At 34.8% G+C, this 25567-nt stretch overlaps 2 protein-coding genes and 1 pseudogene across 2 annotated transcripts in view; 1 reads left to right on the plus strand and 2 right to left on the minus strand.

Annotated features, from left to right (window-relative positions):
• Nucleotides 1–20050, minus strand: part of LOC109179339 (LOB domain-containing protein 24-like) — a 31774-nt gene extending 11724 nt beyond the window's left edge. The window contains exon 1 of the mRNA XM_019328844.1: nucleotides 19889–20050. Coding sequence (XP_019184389.1) covers nucleotides 19889–20050 — 162 coding nt within the window. The remainder of the gene's footprint in view (nucleotides 1–19888) is intronic.
• On the minus strand, nucleotides 4042–4665 carry LOC109179297 (annotated as a pseudogene).
• Nucleotides 20051–24073: 4023 nt separating the features above from the next.
• Nucleotides 24074–24400, plus strand: LOC109179340 (dirigent protein 1-like). The gene has a single exon (XM_019328845.1). The coding sequence runs from the start codon at nucleotides 24074–24076 to the stop codon at nucleotides 24398–24400; it is 327 nt and encodes a 108-aa protein (XP_019184390.1).
• Nucleotides 24401–25567: the final 1167 nt, after the last annotated feature.

The raw sequence follows: 25567 nt of genomic DNA on the forward strand, positions 1-25567 counted from the left end.
AGGTCGCAGAATAATACTACCTTCAGGTTTTACGGGTGGTGCTAGATACATGATACAAAACTACCAAGATGCAATGGCAATATGTAGATGGATTGGATACCCAGATTTATTTATAACCTTCACATGCAATCCGAAGTGGCCTGAGGTGCAACGCTTTTTAAAAGACCAAAGGTTGAAGCCAGAAGATCGGCCTGACATAATTTGCCGGTTATTCAAGATTAAGTTGAATGCTTTGATAGCTGATTGTCGAAAGAATAAAATATTTGGCTCTGTGGCTGGAGGTAATATTTTGTCCTTTCATTTTAAATCAATTTTGATACAATTTTATGTAATTACTTAATCTTATGATGTTTATGTCTATGTTGTTGCAGTCATATATACAATTGAGTTTCAAAAGCGAGGTCTTCCGCATGCTCATATATTACTTTTTTTAGAGAAAAGTAAAGAAACTAGACAAGTTCTTACTCTAGACAACATAATTTGCGCAGAGATTCCAGATGAAAAGAAAGATGCAGAGTATTACCAAGCGGTAGAGGAATTTATGATGCATGGTCCGTGTGGAAAAGCGAGGACCAATTCTCCATGTATGGTAAATGGGCGATGCTCTAAACATTTTCCTAAGAGATTTGTTGGTAGTTCTACATTTGATGACGATGGTTACCTGGTATATAGAAGGAGAGACAATGGCAGTGTAGTTACAAAGAACGGTATCGCCTTGGGCAACAGGTATGTGGTACCGCACAATAGATATTTATTGCTCAAGTACAAGGCTCATATAAATGTCGAGTGGTGCAACCAGTCACGGTCAATCAAGTACCTCTTCAAGTATGTTAACAAGGGTCATGATCGAGTAACCGCCGAGTTTTACAAAACAGGCAATGATGACGAGAATGGCAAAGCAATAGATGAGATAAACATGTACTATGACTGTAGGTACATATCCCTGTGTGAAGCGGTCTGGCGTCTGTTTGGTTTTGATATACAACTTCGGGCGCCTTCGGTGGAAAGGTTAAGCTTTCACCTTCCTAATCAACAGAGTGTGATATTTGCAGATGATGATGCTGTTGAGAACATTGTGAATAGACCTACGATAGCACAGAGCATGTTTTTAGAATGGTTCGAAGCTAATAAAACATACTCCGAGGCGAGAGAGCTTACTTATGTTGAGATGCCAACAAGATTCGTTTGGAAGAAAGACCTTAGAAAATGGCAGCCACGAAAGAAAGGGTTCTCAATAGGACGTATATTCTATGTCCCGCCAGCTACTGGTGAAATTTTCTATTTGAAGTGTTTGCTGAACAAAGTATGAGTGTAAATGGGGTGCAATATGACTCATTCCGAGATGCGTGTTATGCAAGGGGTTTAGTTGATGATGACAACGAATATGTTGATGCAATAGATGAAGCCAGTCATTGGGCGTCAGCAGATCAATTGAGGAGATTGTTTGTGACATTGCTAATGAGCAGTTGCATGGGGAAACCGGAAATAGTTTGGCATGCCGTTTGGCAACATCTATCAAACGATGCACAATTCAACGTCCGTAGACAACTGCAGAACAAAGGTAATCGTACATTTTATTAAAAATATTAAGTCAAGTTTAACGTACTTATGTTATAACATCAAATTTTATATATATTTATGCAGATTTTGTGTTGACCGATTCGCACAAAATGAACTTTGCTTTAGTAGAGATTGAGAAGCTATTATCTAATCATGGTAAGAGTTTGAAGGACTATCCTGAGATGCCAACTGCAAATTTTGGTGCCTTAAATGTTATTGCAAACAGATTTATTCAAGAAGAATTAGCATACGATTGTGCCGAACAGGAGAAAGAGAATCAAGAATTGGTAAGACAGTTAACAGACGAACAAAACGCAATATACAATGAAGTGTTAACTGACGTGGATCGCCAGGAAGGGGGGTTATTCTTCGTTTATGGTTATGGAGGGACAGGTAAGACTTTCTTGTGGCGAGCACTTTCTTCCGCATTAAGGTCTAAGAGTCAAATAGTGTTAAATGTAGCTTCGAGCGGCATAGCTTTGCTTTTATTGCCCGGTGGCAGGACCGCACATTCTCGGTTTGCAATTCCGATTTCTGTTAATGAAGATTCAACATGCAACATACGTACCGGCAGTGAACTGGCGGAACTTCTTGTGCAAACAAAGTTGATAATATGGGACGAAGCCCCCATGATGCATAAATTCTGCTTTGAAGCCCTGGATCGAACTATGCGGGATTTGATGCGCTTCATAAATCCAATGAGTTCAGATATGACATTCGGTGGTAAGACAGTTGTTTTGGGGGGCGATTTCAGGCAAATTTTACCAGTCATTCCAAAGGGTACTAGACCGGATATAGTTAGAGCGAGCATTAGCTCATCCTACCTATGGAAATCCTGTAAAGTACTAAGGCTGACTAAGAATCTACGTTTGAAGAGTTTTCAATCCGAAACCGAGTGCAAGGACATCGAGGAATTTGCAAAATGGATAGCTAATATAGGTGATGGAATTATTGGGTGTCAACTTGAGGGGGAGTCAGAGATTACTGTTCCAGAAGATTTGTTGTTGAAGTGCGAAGATGACCCTATTGCTACAATTGTTGATAGCACTTTCCCCAATTTCCGACTGGGAATTGCCGATTTGTCATATCTTAATCATAGTGCAATTTTAGCTCCAACATTGGATGTGGTAGATGCCGTTAACCAATACATTAATGATCATAATCCTTCTGAGGGTAAGACATACTTGAGTTGTGATTCTGTGTGTAAGTCAGATGCCAATGTTGACATGTTAGCGGATTTGCACACTCCCGAATTCTTGAATGCCTTGAGATGTTCTGGAGTACCAAATCATGCATTGACATTGAAAGTTGGATCACCTGTTTGCAACGGTACAAGGTTGATTGTTACAAGGTTGGCTGACCATGTGTTGGAAGGCAAAATCATGTGCGGTACAAATGTAGGAACCAAAGTATTGATTCCTCGGATGTCACTTACACCGTCAGATCCAAGATTGCCTTTCAAATTTCAACGAAAGCAATTTCCTTTGATGCTATCTTATGCCATGACAATCAACAAAAGTCAAGGACAAACGCTTGCTAAAGTTGGGTTGTTGTTGAAAAAACCGGTCTTTAACCATGGACAACTATACGTAGCTGTTTTAAGAGTTAGTAACCCCAGGGGTTTGAAAATTTTGATTTGCGGGGAAAGTGTACCATGTCTTAGTACGACTAAAAATGTTGTGTACAAAGAAGTCTTCAATAATGTATAATAACATTCAAGAATTTATTATTTAAAATTTAGGATTTGTGCAAAATAATACGTTTCCTATTATGTTTCTTATCCTTATTATATTATACGTAATATTCTATGTACTATATAGGTAGTGTCCCTTAATGTATAATAAAACTACTATATTCATCAATGTGTAATAAAATCACAACTTTTCATTTCACATTTTTACAGGTTCAAATAACTATATTCTATACTGTATATATATCATACTATATATATAGCCGCGCATCGCGCGGGTGCACCTACTAGTTCGTTGATAGAACGACAACCGGAGCCTTGCATTGATGCCACGTTGCAGAAAACCTTCCTTCCTCTCATCCACACAATTTCTAAAACTTTTCGATCGCATCTAATTTACTACGCAAATAATAATAATAATAATAATAATAATAATAATAATAAGAATGACTAGGGATCGAGTCTCACCAGCGACAGTGTAGGAACAACCTCTCAAAGTGAGGGGGGCTCTTTGTGCGCAGTGAACACCGGTCTAGCCTCTATAGTTCATATTCAGTTGAGTCACCATGATTTACATCCTCCCAAATGCTCTATCGGGCCGGGGTGTGGGGGACCTTAGGGTTGAGGTTCAGCCTTTTGAAATAATAATAATAATAATAATAATAATAATAATAATAATAATAATAATAATAATAATAATAATAAAAGGGACAATATAATAATTTTCCTGTTTTTCCTTTTCTTGGAGTAAAAGAATTGTGCTGTAATTACAATTCAAAGTCAACTAAATAGACCATAAACAAAATTTCATATTAAATTGTGTAAATATAGAGCAAATTAAACAAGTACAGATAATGGGTGCATATATGCATGCATGGAAAAACTAAAACTCCATTTATATAATAAATAAATACACTTATCAGACAATCTCTTCTTCCTTGTGGGTCTGAATGACAACGTCAGACGTAGGGTAAGCGACGCAGGTGAGGACGTAGCCAGAGTCCATCTGGTCGTCGTCGAGGAAGCTGTTGTCGGACTGGTCGACGGTGCCGGAGACCACTTTGCCGGCGCAGGAGGAGCAGGAGCCGGCGCGGCACGAGTACGGGAGATCGGCCCCCAATTCCTCCGCCTGGTCCAGAACGTAAACGTCGTCCGGGCATTCGAACTCGAAGTCCCCTGTCGGCGTCACCAGTTTCACCTTGTATGTCGCCATGCAGGTCATCCGACCCATGTTGCCGCCGCCGGACTTCAGCCCAAACTGCGCCGCCCGGAAGTTCGAGATGGCCCTCAGGCTCAGGCTCCCTCCGCCGCCGCCGGCTTCCTGGACAGAAAGGAGCTGCTCATCATGCTGCCTGCGGAGAGAGTCGCCATTTTTTTTTTTCTTTTTGGATTGAGAATGGCAACTTATCTTGATCGTTGGCCGTTCAATATATAGCGCGAGAATATAAAGGATAGGGTTACACCACGGGTGGATTTCATATCATCACTACCTTACATTCTTTTAATTTTTTATAAAAGGAATAAGGGTCAAATAGGCCATCGAACTGCACAAGGTAATGCAATTAGGCCACTGAACCTAAAAAATCAACAATCAGGTCCCTAAACTAATCAATTTCAAACAAATCTTCCAATTTGTAGGTTTCCAACAGGTCATCCTCCCAAATTAATTATTTTTTAAAAAATAAAATTTAAAAATTAATTATTTAAGTAATTAAAAAAAAAAAAAAAAAAAAAAAGAGAAACGGCCGGAGACGAAGAAACTTCTTCGTCTCCGGCCAGTTTCTTCGTCTCCACGGCCGGAGACGAAGATTTCTTCGTCTCCACGGCCGGAGACGAAGATTTCTTCGTCTCCGGCCATGGAGACGAAGAGTTTCTTCTTCTCCATGGCTGGAGACGAAGAAACTCCTTCGTCTCCACGGCCGGAGACGAAGAGTTTCTTCGTCTCCGGCCGTGGAGACGAAGAAACAGGCCGGAGACGAAGAAGTTTCTTCGTCTCCGGCCGTTTCTGTTTTTTTTTTTAATAATTAATTTTTAAATTTATTTTTTAAAAAATAATTAATTTGGTTGTTGACCTGTTAGAAACCTTCAAATTAGATGAATTGTTAGGAATTGGTTAGTTTAGGGACTCAATTATTGGTTTTTTGGGTTCGGTGGCCTAATTGTATTATCATGTGCAGTTCGATGGCCTATTTGACCCTTATTCCTTTATAAAATTATTTTTCTTTTCTTTTTTATCAATCTATGGTGCCAAGAGTAAGTGTCCGGTCTGGTCTCGGCGACCGGCATGCAAGGGTGACTGGGTGGGTACAACATGATTCTTAAGGTTATTATGAATTGAATTTTAAGATTTTTAGCTAATTCTTTTGGCCAAGCTTGTAGGTGATACTCTTATAGCACATGGTCTTCCTAACATGATTTACATCCCGTGCTCATTCTCTGGTGGCAACAACAAAAGTAATTCTCTCGATCAAGCATGTCGCATGCGGTCGAGTTTTTTTATTGTGGTTTACCTGTGCATATCATCCGTTAGTGGCTACATAAATAATTCTCTTTTTGGGAGAAGAAAAATAATTCTCTTAGTGGAAACATAGTTTACCTGTGCACACTTTTGATAGTAGTTGCAAAAGTATATGGTCTACATCTATGCAATACTTTATCACTTTTAAAAGTATATTATATTATAAGATCATATTATCACATTTGTAATTAAACATCATTTTCCTCCACCATACTAATATCCTAATTCATATTCAATGTAATCAACGTAATAACAATAATAATTTTCAATATAAATATCTCATTCATTATGGATATTATTGTTGATTTGTAACATATGTAATAGTTATGTCATTTAGTATAATACTTAATGATTGTACATGTGTATATATTCAGATATTGAAATAATAGAATGATAGTTCTCTTGGCTTATTGTGTTCTTCTTCTCTTCTCTATCTTCTTTATCTAAATTCCCATTGGTCAATATGTTTGAGCTAATAGGCTTATTACAACACGTTATCAGACTTTGCTCTACATCAATTGATAAATCCGGTGGCAAAAACGAGTGCGAACCCTTTTTTTCGCCACCCTGATCTAACGACAGCTCAAATCCGAAGGCAACAACAGGGACATCGTCAGAGTGATATGATGGCAGAGGCTATTAGAAAGGAGTTTGGCATATCTCTCTCTTTCTTGTTTTTTTTTTTTCCTCTAGATTAATTAAATGGATTATAGATCCTACTGATTGAGGTAGTCTAATCTGATGGTTCCATTTTAGTTTTTCAAATCGCAGGCAACTATTGGATGAGTCTTCGGGTTCTTCCAGGGAATCACTGTTTTCAATCTGAGTTCTTGATCCCGATCAATAGACTCCTAGCGAGAATTATCAATTACAAAAATAAAGAACCAATATAAGAATGAAGGGATTTCGGAACATAGCTCATACTGGAACTCATCAAAGAGCTGAAAATGTTTATGAACAAATTATTGAAGGAGATAGTCCGTGGCTTGGCGTGGTAGTGTGTATTTTGTAATCCAATCGAGAGCCTTAATAAAGCAGTGGATATCGAACCTTAGACCGAATGGAACTATACGAGTGGATAGCAGCAAACGTGTACTAATTATCTTCGGTGAACGGTATTTTTCTATTAAATCCAGATTATTTATCTATGTTTGGTGCTATAAGGCTATATGAGCATATTTGATACATGATTATGTTGTGCATTGGTTATATTTTTTGAATGCTCACTTGTTTTTTTTGGATTTATTTTCTGGATTTTCTAGAAATGTTTTATTGGCCTTTGAGAATGTATGGTAGTGATATATAGTGGCTTGGCAGTAGGTGGTGTTGATATTAATTATGGCCAAATATCCAGAATGCTCCTAATCCTACCGTGAATACATGCTTATCCATATATGATGTGCATATTCATACACTTGTGAAGGTAGATATTCTGTTTAATTGCCTGCAAGTTAGTTTGGGACTCTTTTGAGAGCTCATTGAAAGTATGAATTTGCAATTAAGTGTAATTGTGGATTGTTTTTCGAGGCTAGCTTTTATACCTCTATGAATATATTGAGCTATAGGATATAATTGCCTTATTATATGATCGTCCTTGAAGGATCGTCTTGATCAACAAGTGATTATAGTCGAAATTCTAAACATAGCATTGCCCTGGAGGCAACAAGTCATAGCACAAATTAGAAATAATAGCACTAGGGCGGTTTCCCCAATGAAAAATTGGTTTTGTATTGTTTTAAAAATTAATTGATGGTGCTAATTTGCTATGGAAATTATTTCACATAAGTCTTGGGCATTAGAATAAATCTTAAATCTGAGTATTTAAACAAAATGATAGTGTCTAAGTTTTAATATAGTTTTACCCAGAAGGTAAATCAAGAGCACTAATTTTATCTGTCACCCGCTATCTTGCCCCAAGCCTTTGATTATAGAAATTTGATCGAAAAGGATTTATAGACCCTAAGTCAATCCCGGAAGGATATTTTGGTGTACGCGGGTCTCATTGTCATCTATGATGGTCATATTGTACTCCAGTAGTAGTGCATGACAAAATTATGCTAAGTGTTTGGTCATTGGGCTATTTTTTTTAATAAGGTCTGGTAGACCCTGAATGTTGATTGATCTTTAAAGTGACTAATGACTTATGAATGAAGTTTGCAACTTCTATGTCTAATGCTATGCTACTCTCCGAAAGTCAAAATTGACTCACATCATGTTGGTTTGCCTGAAGCAAACAAGTTGTGATTTTTTTTACACATAGTAATCACTGCCTGAAAATTCTGACCGACGCAGTTTGAAAATTAAATTCGTGAAAAATACTTCTTGAACTCCTTTTGGAATGAAATTTTTCCTGGAGAACCTAAACTTGTGTCATTTGATATCTATAAAAAGTTTTTGTTGAAAATATGCTCCAATTATCCCAGAAAATTTTGTAAAGTTTTGGCAGTGTGCTGTCAATTATTTTTCTGCCTGGAGCAATGTTGGGAAACAATTTCGGGAAAAATACTTTTAGACCTTGGATTGGCATGAAAATTTGTGTACGTTCTAGACTTGATGAACTACATATCTGCAAAATTTTGTGTCAAAATGTGTTACCGTTTTTTCCCAGAAAATTCTGCAATCCAGGTCAAAATTCTGGAAATTTTCTGCCGTTTTCAACTTGTATATCTTGCTATTTTGTGATGTTTTCATGCTTGGATGAAACTATGAGATAAAGTGAGAGCTTGCTTGGAAAAGTGCTGTTTTTGACTCCCCGAAATAGGAATAAATGGGTCCGGCAGCGAACATGTGCTCATTATTCTTCGGCGAACGGTACTTTTCTCATTTTTCTAATTTATGAACTAATGAACAATATCTCTTGTCATGTAGTGCCTTGTGTGTACCAAACATGATACTCTTTATTTAATGGATGTGCATGACTCAATTGAGAGTTTGGTGTCCAAGACATAAGGGACAATTATATCACATGTTATTGCATGCTTCTCTTTAATTGACAACTTTTTAGCATATAATCTCTTGATTAGGCTCATATAAGAGCTTTTGTTATTTCTTGTTGGCAATTAATTATTTTCTATAGCCCATAGCTATTGAGATTCATCACCCAACTTATAAGTGTGGCAATAGCATGAATTCTCAATATGGTTAGGTTGCACCTGTCGTTGCTAAACCTTAGCTTGCATGTGATAATAGTTAAAGGCTATGACATGTTTACAGTGCTAGTTTCTGCTATAGAAACTTTTTGACATGACATTTGGGCATATGATATTTAAATTTATAGCCCTCATTGTTTTGCATATTTATTTGCCCAGAAGGTAAATTAAGGATTTTAATTCTCTAAGTGAATCTTGACAATAAATTCTTGACCAAAAATGGTCAACCTATCCCATCAATCCCCGAAAGATTGCTTGACATTACTATGAGTCAAGTTCTTTTTACCCAAGTCTAACTCAATGCATATCACAAATCAATCCCTCAAGGATTGCTATACCCCCTTTTTCACCTAGTACGTGGTTTCAGAAGTAATATTTCCCTATCTGCGTTATTTTTTTTTACGCAGTCTATTTTATATCACCACCATAACGTACCTCTAAAAGGGCTATCAAAGAAACCTCCGTCTATTGATTAAATACCGAAAGCCCATGATAGGGGATCAATACATATAATTGGGTACGTTGACTGCATTCCTAATGAAGATTGTTTCTCGACATTATGGGGAGATAATATACTACTTCCTAGTTTTTTGGAATGCCAAGAAATTTCATAAGAATAAAAACATCGTCATTATTTAAATCCATGTACTAGTTAGACTGAACTGGAAGTTCAAAAGATAATCTATTTGCGATTTTAACAAATAATTTGCCAAATACATCTATTGATCATAATGATCATAAAAGAAGTGACTAGGTCCTATATCCCTGGACCAAACATATCTATCGATACTCCTTGACACTAGAAGTGTAGGAGATCTATCGGTGAAAGAGATATGGATCATAATACTAGATCTAGTAAAGAAATATTGTCACTCTTGAAATAGTTTGAATAATTATGTCCTGCAGACGTTCGTCCAGATGACGAAAAACCCTAGTAAAATTTATAGGTGCACCAAATAAACGTAATACTAGGAATGCGGAACGACTAGATCAAAATATCTTTGGGAAATGTTTAGAATCTGATTGTTTTAGAAATTGCCATTACTTTTACAAATATGGGAGTTTTACAAAAAGGTTATGGTTGTCGACAACACAATTGCCATTACAAATTGCTCGTTATATAATCTGGATCCAGGGTTAGGCACCAGAAGTGCCATGACTATTTAATATATAAAGGAGCAATTAAGGCATAGCTCGACTCGCTAAAATGAATAAATTCTCTTTATAACAATACACCATTTGAGCGTTAACCCTGAAGGTTACAAATGGGTGTGTGCATGAAAGAGAAATAAGAATAATGAGGTGATAAAGCGAGTTTGTAGCCTATGGGTTCACACAGAGACCCTTAATTGATTTTAATCAAATATACTCTCCCACAGTAAATGGCATTAAGTTCCGCTACATAATACAATTGGCAGAATACTAAATTTAGATATGCAGTTAAATTTATCTTGAGAAATCCTGGATGGATTCATAATTCTCGAAATGAGGATTTATTTAAGTATTATTATGTGTCATTATTTACTCTTTAAAGGGTTGCGAATGGAGCTAATATCCTCATTGAAGGAATAATATGTACCATTGTGTGCTCGATAAAGGGTTGATAATGAACTTATTTATTATTTATTATTGTTAGAAATAATTATTTCATAACAATGATTTATATAATAAAGGTTGTAATTCCATAAGGTACTCACGTTGATGATTAGTGATGTGTAAAGGCGGAATTACTGGGTGAAATTCCCTCCCTCTCGTTCTGTTAAAATTTAAGTTTATAAGGGTTAAAAGATGTATAATGGATAAGGTTATGGGTCTCACAATCCTAAATGGATTTCTATTCCTAAAGGAGGTTCCCCATTCCTCTTGAAAGAGGGTTTCTCATCACATCTATAAATACCCAGGAAAACTCTAGGGATCTTAACGGTTTCAAATCTCTAAGTTTTCTAGTCTCCGTATCATCAGGAGGTGAATAAGGCATACGGATCAGAGAGGTGAAGCATTATATTCTTGATTCATTCAATTTAGAGATTACATCTTCAATGGAACCAAGTAAGTCCTATCTTTCCTATTTAATTAAAAGTCCATGATCTTGAACATTGTTTAGTTGATTGATTTGATTTACATGCGATCATTGTTAATTGTGCTTCCGCATTTAAGTTATAGCGCATAAAGGATTATTTAACATTTGGTATCAGAGCCTGCTTGTAAATTGATTAATCACTCAAATTAGGGTTCATGATATTTGGGGATTTTTAATTATAAGGTTTAACTAATTGTGCGTTGATTAATTGCAACTTTCGAATGTTTTTCATTCTGTCGAAATTGATTAAACACAGTAAAATATATATATATATATATATATATATATATATATATATATATATATATATATAGGGTCAGGTTCCTGTGAGGTCAGGTCTTCCCGTGCGGTCAGTGCGGCATACACCATTAGGTATGTAAAAATGCACCACACAGTGTTCGAAAATACACCATTATGTGTGGTGTATTTTTTTTTTTGTGGTGTATTTTTTGACATTTCATTCTGGTGTATTTTCGAACACTGTATGGTGCATTTATACATATCTAATGGTGTATGCCGCACTGACCGCACGGGAAGACATGACCTCACATGAACCAAAATCTATATATATATATATATATATATTTGGTGTTCGTTGATGGAACAAATGTCGCCATGTACGTACTGTCCAAAATTTTGTCTTCTTTTGGCTTAATTAACATCCTGGCTTTATTTTGTTGGAATCAAATATGTTATATATATACACGTTGTTCATATATGTACGTGTGTAATCACTGGAACAACGTACGACAATGGATGGCGATGGCATTATTGTGGAATTATGCATATGCATATGGAATTATTATACTGTGTATATATAAGCTATTGATTTGCATTGGATTTGGGTGTTTATATACATATAAGCTATGTACGATGAATATACTGTATAGCATATGTATTATATATGGTATATATATGTACTGTTTATATATATGTGTAATCAATGGAATCAATTCACCTTCAATCGGTGGGCAACGGAGAAATACAGCAATAACGGTAAAGTTGACTTCTCGGTGGAGCAATGCCGACAACAGGGCAAAGAGACAGCGGACAGTGGGTGCATCACGACTTCAGGTGATCTTGTTGATGTATCATTTTGTTGTGCTAATTAAATTGAGTCTTTTGGGTTATTTAAAGTATTATGGATTTGGTTTAAATTCTAGACTCATTTAATTTGGGTTTGTATTTGAGCTGTTTGGTTTATTTAAGGCATTAAGGACTTGCTTTAAATTATAGGCTCATTGGGATCAATTATGATTGGAGATTATATCCACTATTAGTTTATATATATGTTTATAAATGAATTATTAGCATAAAGCAGTGCGTTAGTCGCCAAAGCGGCCCACTCAAGGTAATAGCTAATAATCATTTATGTTTATGTTTACAACATATATGAGTAAATACCAGCGGAGGTCCTTTGACTTTGGTGGCACTGCCACTTATAGTCCTCAATTTTTAAATCAACCACTCTTAGTCCTCTTACTTTTTGTTTCTAGCCATCTATGGTCCTTCCGTTAAACTTGACCATCTAATGTCGTGTATTACAGGATAATTCAGTCCTTTCATAATTAATTTATTAATTATTATGTTTGCCAAGTCATACAGAGATATCCCGACGTCGTTTTGGCACAACCTTCGTACCAACTTTTGTACGTCATTTTGATTCACGAGTTGATTTTGTACACGTTCATAACTGGGGAAACCATTGTTTGACTATTTTGATGAGGAAATTAAACATAATAATTAATAAATTAATTATGAAACACTGAATTATCTTTTAGAAAACGGTATTAGATGGTCAAGTTTAACGAAAGGACCATAGATGGCTAGAAACAAAAAGTAAGAGGACTAAAAGTGGTTGATTTAAAAGTTGAGGACTAAAAGTGGCAGTGCCACCAAAGTCGGAGGACCTCCGCCGGTATTTACTCCAACATATATATAGATTAAGGTTATTTACTTACATAAATGAGTTATTAGCATAAGGCGAGTTTGTTAGTCGCCAAAGCGGCCCACTCATGGTAATAGCTAAATAATCATTTATGTTTACAACATAAATTAATGTTTATTCACATAAATAAATTATTAGCATAAGGCGAGTGCGTTAGTCACCAAAGTGGCCCACTCAAGGAAATAACTAAATAATTATTTTATGTTTACAAATGTTTACCTACACAGGTATTTTGCATCATTGAATGACACTAAAGGATTGATAAACATTTGTGATCATTAACACATGGTTCTAGCGGTTGCCCAAAGGTAGATCAGACATGTGATTATTGACAATTTAGGAGATTATGATTCTTGTTTTGTTAATATGTAGTGCATGTCCAAAGATGGCCTACATATTAAATTGAAATTTGATGAATAGTCTCATTCAAGTATGTGTGAATGATGCATGTCGGTAAATTGACATTGTATTTAAATTTGACCCAAAGGCGGATTTAACTGCAAACTTAAGGTCTATAAATTATAGTCTGAATAAAGGTTTGTTACTCAAAGCAATTGATATGTGAGATAAATGTTTACAGTGAACACTATTGTATCACGCTATAATGGTGACAGTACTGATGTCAGTAGTAATAGCAGCAAGTTTAAAAAAAAAAAAAAAAAAAAAAAAAAAAGGTCAAGCATCCTATGAAGGTGCAAGGTGTTGTTCAGAAAGTGCAGAAGTGCTATTCTGTAACAAACCTGGGCACAAGAAGGCTGAATGTCTGAAGAGGAAAGCTTGGATGGAAATAAAAGTATACATTCAGTTTCAGTATGCTTTGAATCCAATCTTGTTAAGGTTCCTTCAAATACTTGGTGGTTAGGCACTGGTGCTACAACACATGTTTATAACATTAAGCAGGAATTTTGATATTTTAACCTCACAGGGAAATGAAAAGTGTCTTTTCATGGGAAACATGATGAAAGCTAGAATTGAAGGTATTGGAACTTACAGAATTAAGCTGGATACATGTTTTTGCCTTGATCTTGAGAATTGTCTGTATGTTCCAAATTGTTCTAGAAATCTTGTTTCAACAGCTAGGTTGGAAACATTGAGTTTTGTACTTTAAGATTGGAAACAAATGTTTGTATCAACAAAAACCTTTATGGTTCTGGTGTTTTGTTGGATACACTATACTGTTTCAATCTTAATGATGACTTTGTTAGTTCATTGTTTAATGTGATGTTTGTGTTAAAAGGAGTGCGCCAAAAGATCTTCAGCTGACTTGTGGTATAAAAGGCTTAGTCATATATCCAAAGAAAGGATATTGAGACTTATTAAAGTTGGATTTTTGTCTCAATTGGATTTTACTGACTGGAATGGTGCATGTGTCGATTGCATAAAGGTAAACCAAGTCAGACATGTATCAGTACACTCAGCCACAAGAAGCTCATGATTACTTGATTTAATACATACAGATATCTATGGTCTCTTTTGATGATCCGTCTTGGAGCGATGATAAAAACTTTATTACCTTTATTGATGATCATTCTGGGTACTGTTACATCTATTTACTGCGTGAAAGATCTCAGTCTGTGGATGTCCCAGAGACATTCATATTTGAAGTTGAGAGTCAGTTAAATAGAAAGGTAAAGACAACTAGATCATATAAAGGTGATGAGTATTATGGGAACATCAAAAGTTGGGCAAATTCTCGGCCCATTTAAAGAAATTCCTCGAATCTAAGGGCATTTGTGCATTATACACAATGCTAGGCACACCACATCAAAATGGTGTGGAAGAAAGGTGAAATCGTACTCTAAGGGAAATGGTTAGGAGTAAGGTAAATAACTGTACATTGCCTGTTTCATTGTGGATATATGCATTAAAGACAACAGCATATTTACTCAATAGGGTTCCTAGTAAGGTTGTTTTTTAAAACACCTTATGAACTGTGGACAAGAAGGAAACCTAGTTTGAGGCATCTTCACATTTGGGGCTGTCAAGCTGGAGTGAGGATATATAATCTACATGAAAATAAATTGGAATCCAGAACTATTAGTGGTTATTTCATTGGATATCCAGAAAGGTCTAAAGGGTACATGTTTATTGTCCTAATCATAAGTACAAGGATTGTTGAGTCTGGTGATGCTCGCTTCATTTAAAATGGCGAAGTCAGGGGAGTGTGGGAGCTCGTAATGTTGAGATTAAGGAGTCATTGATGGTTACAGATTCATCAAGTGATCCTTTTTCATGTTGTTGTTCCTATTGCTGCAGTGAAGTGTAGCCTTATGGAAATACTTTGGAACAACAACAACTAGATGCTCAAATTCCACATGAGGAAGCTATTGTAAATGAAGATGAGGTTGAAACTCAAGATGATGATCAAGTGAAATCTCAGCAGGAAGTGGCATTAAGGAGATCTACTAGATAGAAAAGATCAGCCATTCCTGATGACTATATTGTTTATGCACTTGAGCATGAAAGTGACTTGAGCATTGATAATTATCCAGTCTCATTTAACCAAGCCATGCAGGATAATAATTCTCCTTGAGAATTATTTTGGTTTTGGTGGCTCATTCTGTTCTTGAGCTCCGCCAAATGGTTGTTAAAATTGCCTTTTTGAATGATAAATCAAAAGAGGAAGTATACATGGATTAGCCGCAAGACTTCATGGCCACAGGAAAGGAAAATCTGGTATGTAGATTGAAGAAGTCGGTCTATGGATTAAAACATGCTTCTAGACAATGATACTTGAAATTGTCATTTAGTTTTGTAGAGATCACTGTTGATCGGTGTATCTACATAAAGGTTTAATGGAAGCAAGTCTGTAATCCTAGTATTACATGTTGACGACATTCTTCTTACTGCTAATAATAAAGGGATGTTGCGTGATGTTAAGGAATATCTTTCTAAGAACTTTGAAATGAAGGATATGGGTGAGACTTCATATGTGATTGGAATAAGAAATATTCCGTAATAGATCACATGGGATTTTAGGTTCATCCTAGAAGACTCACATTAACAAAGTTTTAGAAAGATATAAACTAGAAATCTGCAAAGAGGGTCATGTGATACTTACAAGGCACTAAGGACCACATGCTCACTATAAAAGAAACGAATAACCTGGAGGTTATAAGTTATTCGGATTCAGACTATGTCGGATGTTTGGATACCCAAAAATTCACATTCGAATATATTTTCCACTTGCTCATGGAGCAATATCTTGGATGAGTGTGAAGGAGCCTGTCATTGCTACTTCCACTATAAAGGCAGAATTTGTAGCATGCTTTGAGGCTACAATTCAATAATCATGGCTGCGTAATTTCATTGAGGATTCATTGTGATAATACGGCAGCTATGTTCTTCTCAAAGAACAACAGACATACTAGTGGTGCCAAGCACATGGATTTGAAATTTCTGTCTGTTAAGGAGAAGGTACAAAATCAAAAGAGTATCAATAGTGCACATTGGCACCGATCTTATGATCACGGATCCGTTGACTAAGGGATTGGCGCCCATGACCTTCATTGGCCATGTTGGAAGGATGGGCATATTGGTAAAGTCCTTGTATAACGGTTAACTCTGTCATACATGTATGGATTTATGTTTGATAGCACATCAGGTTGATGATACTCTTAGATATCTATTCAGGTTTTGATTTTGTTATGGTTGATGTTGATCACTTATTTATGCATAATTCAGAAGTGATAACAATGGTCTTGTTTAAGACATAAGGAATAAGGTACTTTCGGATTTTACCTTATTATTATGGTTCGAATTCTTATTAACTGTGATACATGGAAGGGAGCGGGACGCTATGTCAGGCCTGTAACCGCCATGATTCGGTTAATAAAGTCCGATAAGGTGGTGACTTTTACATTTTCATATTAAGTGAGCTCAAATTAAGGATTGAAAATTGTAAAGTCACGCATATATGAATCAAGTGGGAGATTGTTAGAAATAATTTATTCCTAACGTTGATTCATATAATTAAGGTGTCATGCTTATATGAATCAGTGGAAGACTGTTAGAAATAATTATTTCATAACAATGATTTATATAATAAAGGTTGTAATTCCATAAGGTACTCACGTTGATGATTAGTGATGTGTAAAGGCGGAATTACTGGGTGAAATTCCCTCCCTCTCGTTCTGTTAAAATTTAAGTTTATAAGGGTTAAAAGATGTATAATGGATAAGGTTATGGGTCTCACAATCCTAAATGGATTTCTATTCCTAAAGGAGGTCACATTCCTAAAGGGATTTCTATTCCTAAAGGAGGTTCCCCATTCCTCTTGAAAGAGGGTTTCTCATCACATCTATAAATACCCAGGAAAACTCTAGGGATCTTAACGGTTTCAAATCTCTAAGTTTTCTAGTCTCCGTATCATCAGGAGGTGAATAAGGCATACGGATCAGAGAGGTGAAGCATTATATTCTTGATTCATTCAATTTAGAGATTACATCTTCAATGGAACCAAGTAAGTCCTATCTTTCCTATTTAATTAAAAGTCCATGATTTTGAACATTGTTTAGTTGATTGATTTGATTTACATGCGATCATTGTTAATTGTGCTTCCGCATTTAAGTTATAGCGCATAAAGGATTATTTAACAATTATCTCAGTCAAGATTGATGGTGTAAACATCAATGAAAGATATAAAGAGCTTGATGATGTCAGTTCATGTTTAAAGACTGAGACTTTTGAAATAAAAAGCTTGTGAAAGCTATAAGTATTATCTCGACTTGAAGATCGAGTTTTTCTTTGAAGATTTTTTTTTTTATATACACCAGTCAGCCTACATCTAAAAATGCCTTTTCATATGTCTATATGCATATAAGTGTCATGTTTTTATCAAACTAAAGGTTGCCAAATAATCTCTTGAAGCAGATAAGGAACCTTTTTGGACTCGAAGTCCCTTACTTCGTTATCGTTGGAGCACCATTATAGAACCAGAAGTTCCATAATCGCAACATATTTGCGATGAAATTGCTAGCAAAATCTAGTGCTCCCCCTACAAATGAAGTACTTGAATAATGATTAACATATCTTCCGGTATCTTCGAGATACTAAGACATGACATTTATGTAAAAAAACCATGATACAGTTTTAATAGGTTACTTGGGTACTGGTTGTTTTGTTTGATCCCCGCAATGCCAAGTCCAAACTGGTTATACAATGAATTTCCCTAAATGTTCAAAATGAGGACAATGACACTTGTGTTGCACAAATGTTATATGAGCTATAGAAGAGCCATAAGATTATTGTACACTACTCTAGTGACAATCCAAAAGATTTGTCCAATCTATCTCTTCAAATTTCGAAATATATGTAGAACTTGAAGATTGTTATCTTCAGGGGGAGACGGGAAGTACGAATCAATTCGGAAGATTGGACGTAAAATCCTGAAGATTAAGTCATAAAAGACTAACAGTTGCGCACTATTTGCAACACAACGGGAAGTACATTTACTTGAATAAATCCGGAAGATTGAACGTAAAATCCTGAAGATTAAGTCATAAAAGACTAATAGTTGCGCACTATTTGCAACACATATATACATAAATATCATGTACTCTTTTCCTCACTAGTTTCTCCCATTGGGTTTTCTAGTGTGGTTTTTAACGAGGCATGAGTATGATATAGTAATGACAATGGGGAAAAGTTGCAAAATAATTACTTAAATGGACAAATCCCAAAATCCTGAAGATTATGCAGTTTGCGCCATGAAGGCTTATGGTTGTACTCTTTTTCCCTTAACTAAGTTTTTCCCACAGGGTTTTCTTAAGTTAAGGTTTTTAATGAAGCGACCAATACAATATATGTTCTTACATATATCATGTACTCTTTTCTTCAACTAGGTTTTTTTCCACGTGGTTTTCCTAGTGAAGTTTTTAATGAGCCATGTATATATTTTCTATTGTACTCATTTCTTGTCTAGATTTTTCCCACAGGGTTTTCCTAGCAAGTTTGTTATTGAAGCAAGATTGTGGACAAATAATGTCCAAGGGGGAGTGTTATAAATATCTCATTCATTATGGACATTATTGTTGATTTGTAACATATGTAACAGTTATGTCATTTAGTATAATACTTAATGATTGTACATGTGTATATATTCAGATATTGAAATAACAGAATGATAGGTCTCTTGGCTTATTGTGTTCCTCATCTCTTCTCTATCTTCTTTATCTAAATTTCCATTGGTCAATATGTTTGAGCTAATAGGCTTATTACAACACAAAAAAATATATGTAATAACAATAATAAGGAATAAGGTTCAAGTAGACCATCTAACTACACGTCAAATTGCAATTAGGTCGCTGAACTCAAAAAAACTACAATTGAGTCATTGAACAATGCAAATTCATGCAATTTAAACTAAATGACTTATTTACATATTAATATGCTAACGTGTTGGTTACTATATATATTTAAAAATAATTTTTAAATTTTATTTTAATAATTTTAAATAAAATAATTATTTTGAAAAAAACTGGGTGGAGACGAAGACAAGCTTTTTTTTTTTTTTTTTAAGTTTCAAAATAATTATTTTATTTAAAATTATTAAAATAAAGCTTAGATTTAAGTTCTTTGATATTTTAGAATCTTGTAATCTTGAATTTGAAACTTGAATTTCATTATTCTCTTTTTCAATAGATAAGTTATCATTTCATTTATATCTTTCTTTTGTAAAATTTATGTTTATATTTGTGTTTTTTTGTGTTCTTTATGCTATTCAATAATGAGTAATTGGTTTATGAACTTTTTTCGGGTTTACTTATGTGTGTTCTTTTCCGTGAATTTTTGTTGCCGCCAAGGTGCCCCTCCTCTGACCCGTACCCGTACCCGTGGTGGAATCGAAGATCCGAGAGATTTTCATGCCAGCATTGAGCTCAACCATGACTGAGGGCAAGATTGTGAGCTCGGTCAAAATAAAAAACAAAAAAATTAGATATACCTGTAGCATCTTGGCAACGTTGCTAGCACCAAAGATTCTATGAACGGAAGAAAATCTTTGAGGATCAATGGGAGGAAAATATGGCAAAAATATGCAATCTGAGGGACACCTCCTTCTCAGTTGCTTGCAAGCAGCACATCGGTTGTTACTACTTGAGCTCATAACTATCCTTTTCAAATAAATCAATACATAATCCTATGAAAATCTTTGACTCACAAAGATATGATTCTTTGAATCTTTGTGTTGTGAAGAACAAATCTTTCAAAATTCTATAGTATCTATGCTAATATATTTGTGTGTTTATATATTTTGGGAGAGTATATGTAGGTAGTAAGAAAATTTTTTTAAAAATAACGGCTAGTTGTGTTTTTTTTTTTCTTTTCCCTTTTTAAAAATATTTTTTAAAAAATATTTTGTTAAATTTATTTTAATACTAAATATAATTTTTGGTGTTGTAAGAAGGAAAGTTACGGTTAGGGTTTAAACTTACCATCTAGAGATTCTTTATAATTTTAATTTACTTTATTTTCGCTATTCTTTTAATATCTCCCTTTCTCCATTTTAAATACAATGTGATACAACTATAGAAGAAGTCTAGGCATTATAGAAAACCCCATGAAATAAGATTTTAACTTTGAATGACTGCCAAGAAGTTACAATTTAATGATTTATATTATTAATAGTAGTATTTTAATTATTTACTATGCAAAGTAACGGCGATTGAGGGAAAACACGAGAAATTGAGTGTGTGTGTGTGTATATATATATATATATATATATATATATATATATATATATATATATATATATATATATTTGATTTCTTCGTATATTAAAAGAGTTAATTAACGATTTGGTCCCTCAATTATTAGCGAACTGTTCATGTAGTCCCTCAATTGCTTATTCATCGATTTAAACAAGTATTTGTGCTATTTTATTGTCCTTGCGGGTACGGAAATTAGACTTGTTTGATTTGTGTTTCATGTCAATTTTAATTTGTTTAGTAGGCTATTAACGAACCGAAATGTGTTTGTGTTTGTATTTGTGTTCGTGTTTGTTTGTAAAGGTTTTTGAAAATCCTATTAATGTTCGTTTGTTAAGCGTTTATTAGTATTCTTTAATGTCCGTGAACGTTAACAAATATATTCACAAACATGTTCGTTAACATTTGCGAACACATTCATGAACGCTAAATAAAAAATACATGCACATATATTCATGATTATAATTCATTCATGAACAAAAAATAGTCTATGTTCACGAACAATAACCAAACAAACAATATAATAACTATATAATATCAAAGTGAAAAATATCAAGTAGTCCAAAAGAAAACAATTCATAACTTAAGAAAACGTAACGTAATATATATATATATATATATATATATATATATATATATATATATATATAGATTTAAGATAGATTTAAGATCATATGAGAACACCTACTTAGGTGAGAACGTGAGAACAAATCGTGTGCATCCATCTAATATTTTTTAATGGTCTAGATTAGATTAAGTGTGTGCGAACGCGCATTAAATGTGTACAAACGCGATTAAGTGCGTTTGCACACATTTAATGTGCGTTCGCACACACTTAATCTAATCTATACCATTAAAAAATATTAGATGAATGCAAATGATGTGTTCTCATGTTCTCACCTAAGCACATATTCTCACTGGAACCCTACCCTTATATATATATATATATATATATATATATATATATATATATATATATATATATATATGTATGTGTATATATAGTGATAAACTTAATGTTTGATTCTAATTAACCATCCATATTAGAGCATGCAATTCAAATCTTGAAATTTTGGTCTAACAAGTTATATATACTACACCGACTAACTGGAACAACAAATTAAATATTCATTAACAACTATCTTGCATATCATTTTGTATATAAAACATTTAATATAGTGATAAACTTAACATTTGATTCTAATTAACCATCCATATTAGAGCATGCAATTCAAGTCTTGAAATTTTGATCTAACAAGTTATATATACTACACCGACTAACTGGAACAACAAATTAAATATTCATTAACAACTATCTTGCATATCATTTTATATATAAAACTTTTAATATAGTAATAAACTTAATGTTTGATTCTAATTAACCATCCATATTAGAGCATGCAATTCAAATCTTGAAATTTTGATCTAACAAGTTATATATTCTACACCGACTAACTGGAACAACAAATTAAATTAAATATTCATTAACAATTATCTTGCATATATCATTTGTCAACTCATAAAATATAAAAAGGATTTTATTTCATGTTTCTTGCGATTAAACTAATTGGCAAACACCTTATTAATTATTATAAGTTCGCCATTCCGAGGCCACAATGACCATTTTTATTATTTGTTTTTTTTTTTTTTTGGGATAATTATATTACTTCCATAATCCAATCATTATATGAGGAACCATGATTCATCCTGTAAAGGGAATTATTAACATAAAATATATTATTAATATATTGATTGTATATACAAAAGATTTATAGTACATTATTTAAATACTAAAAATTTAGAGTAAATACCTTAAAATGGTCCCTCGACTATAGTTAAATTCACAAATTGGTCCTCGATTTTCAATTTCAACGTAACCAATTAAGTCCTTAACTTTGCAATTTTAACACGATTTGATCCTCCATCTATTTGACCGTTTGTTGACTGTGATTTTTGAGGATATATATGTAATTCCATGGTCCATTGTCGGTTTTTTAAGGTTTCGGTTGCATTTTCAGACTGCACTAGTTGAGTTCGTACCAGAGCGAAGAAGACGACGTGTTTCCGAAACGGTGCAACGTCATCCTGGAGGCCTCCATGTGCTCCGACGAGAGCTGCAGGTTCTTCTGGAGATCGTCGATGACGGCGCAGCCGCCGAAGATAATTCAAAATCGTGGCGAATGATGCAGAATCGTAAAATTACATATATATCCTCAAAAATCACGGTCAACAAACTGTCAAATAGACGGAGGACCAAATTGTGTTAAAATTGCAAAGTTAAGGACTTAATTGGTTGAAATTGAAAGTCAATGACTAATTTATGAATTTAGCTATAGTCGAGGGACCATTTTGGGTATTTACTCAAAAATTTATTATTTGATATACTATCAAATAATAAACCTCTAGTACACTGATAGTGATCCACCTTAAAAGATGAACTATGACCCACAATATAATTTACCTCCATAACACCGCTGCCCTTCTCACCCACCCTCACCCCCACCCCCACCCCCACCCCCACCCCAAAACACCATGTTCAATTCTTTGCTTAATTTTAATTTGTACTCAATTTATGTTGATCAAAATATAGATATGTTGGACACTTGGGTGAATGTTTGGAAAAACGAGTCTAGCATTTTATAATTAAAATGTGATGCTAATTAATAAGAAAATAAAGTTATATTTTCACTACCGACTATAACCTTTAATATATAGTGATAAACGTTAATTAAATTCTAACAATTGGTATTATAACATATCACCTATGTTTTTGAAAGCAAACCTCGAAATAACGTAACTTCATTCATAACAATTCATAGCCAAAACATGATGAATAAAATTAAAGGACATCAACATTTCACTCTATACTGTCTGACATAGAACGTACCTCTCGAACTAATGTATAAGCGATACGGTTCGCATACCAGATATGTTAAAATCTTGGAACCTTGATCCTAACAAATTATACTACACCAACGTACTAGAACAAAAAAATTCATTAACTAACAACTATCTTGGCATATCATTTGTCAACTCATAAAATATAAAAAGTATTTTATTTCTAGTTTCTTGGGACTATACTAATTGGCAAACACCTTATTAATTATTATAAGTTCGCCACTCCGAGGCCACAATCACCATTTTTTATTATGGGATTGATAATCACTTGTAAATTATGTAATTTCCGACCACTTTAAATCAAGTTGAAAGCTTGTTCCAATTACTTTTGATATTCAGAAAAATCTTTGTTGACTTAATATAAGATCGTCCTAAATTTCATAATTTTTAGCAGTGAATTATATTGCTTCTATCCTCGCCATTTTTTCTTCCACGACACCGGCACCGGCAAGAACCCCACCGCACTCCAAATCGCCGGCGCCAACACCACCGCTGACTCGCCCACTCTCTTCGGCTTCCTCGCCATGGCCGACGACCCCCTGACGGCCGGACCCGACCCGGGCTCTCAGATCGTCGGCCGAGCTCAGGGAATGTACGGCTCCGCCTCGTTCAGCGAGATCGGGGTTCTCATGACGTTCAACTTTGTGTTTACGGCCGGGAAGTATAACGGCAGCACCCTGAGCCTCCTCAGCCGTAACCCCATCCTCCATCGGTACCGTGAAATGCCCATCGTCGGTGGCTCCGGCGTTTTCCGGTTGGCGCAGGGCGTCGCCACCGCCAAGACTTATTGGGCGAATTCAACGGCCCGTAACGCGATCGTGGAGTACCATGTTGTCGTGTTGCATTATTGACAAGTACGTGGTCGTGGTCGGATGGAAATGTCAACTTTACTTTTATATTGTTAATTATTACTTGTTTCATCATGAATAATTTATGTGTAATAGGGAGTATAAATCTAAATGTGTGTATACATTATATATATTAAATAATGGCGGATCATTTGTATGTAGCCTTGTAGCAAGGCTTACTCCGTACAAACTCTCCGGATACTGACTGTGAGTTTTCTTCTTTACAAAAAAAATCTAATTGTGCATTTATGTAAATTTAGTTTTCTTTCCAAAAGGTTGAATCCTAACTCTAAGACCCACATACTCCGACCCGACAGAGTATATGAGAGGATGTAAATTATGGTAACTCAACTGAACATGAATCACATAGGTTAGATATTTACTTACTGTGCACAAGGAGCCCCCTCACTTTGAGAGGTTGTTCCCACACTACCGCTGGTGAGACTGGATCCCTGGTCATTCTTCCTGATTTTCGTACAAAAGTAACTAGTGAAGTTTTATTAATAAATTTTTACCGTGAATATAATCATGGTCCATATAGCTGTGTGAATCATGCATTAAAACACATTCATAGAAATAATGTGTTTTATGCATACAAATAATGCACCTTATACTATCACACAAAATGCATGGCGTATTTTTATATAATAAAATGAAAAACAGTTTATTCCGATGCTAATTTGCTAACCCTATTTTTCATTCATCTTGTCTGCTTCTTCAGCGCGGCATTCTTTAGTCTACAATCCAAATTGTAACGGCTCCCATCTAAATCATTTATCAATCCATGGGGATGTGTGGTATAGGAAAAATATTCTGATATAAAGACAATATTTCAAGAAGTCAAGACTGCCTTCCAAGTTTAAACCAGTGTAATATCATGGCATACACAATTTGTTGAGAAGAATATAGTTTTTAACTTGCATTGACTGCATAATTTAACGCCACACAACATGACTTGTATAGTGTGATTCGACTAAAAAAATGCAGGAATGGAAAAGAAATAACAAGCCACAGTTATCAGTAATGCCAGAAAAAAGGGCGCACATGTATGGGCAATGAAAATAGTGGAGGATTGATGTTGCACAATTGACTTCACAGTTGTGAGGGTTGATGTAGGACAAGGAGAACAGGAGAACACAAACAATATAACTCAAACTCAAACACTTTTAA

Source organism: Ipomoea nil, unplaced genomic scaffold (assembly GCF_001879475.1).
Source record: "Ipomoea nil cultivar Tokyo-kokei standard unplaced genomic scaffold, Asagao_1.1 scaffold0900, whole genome shotgun sequence".
Taxonomy (NCBI): domain Eukaryota; kingdom Viridiplantae; phylum Streptophyta; class Magnoliopsida; order Solanales; family Convolvulaceae; genus Ipomoea; species Ipomoea nil.

What these genes read in the sequence shown, in the direction of transcription:
- LOC109179340 (XM_019328845.1), top strand. Translation starts at nt 24,074, where the DNA reads ATGGCCGACGACCCCCTGACGGCCGGACCCGACCCGGGCTCTCAGATC.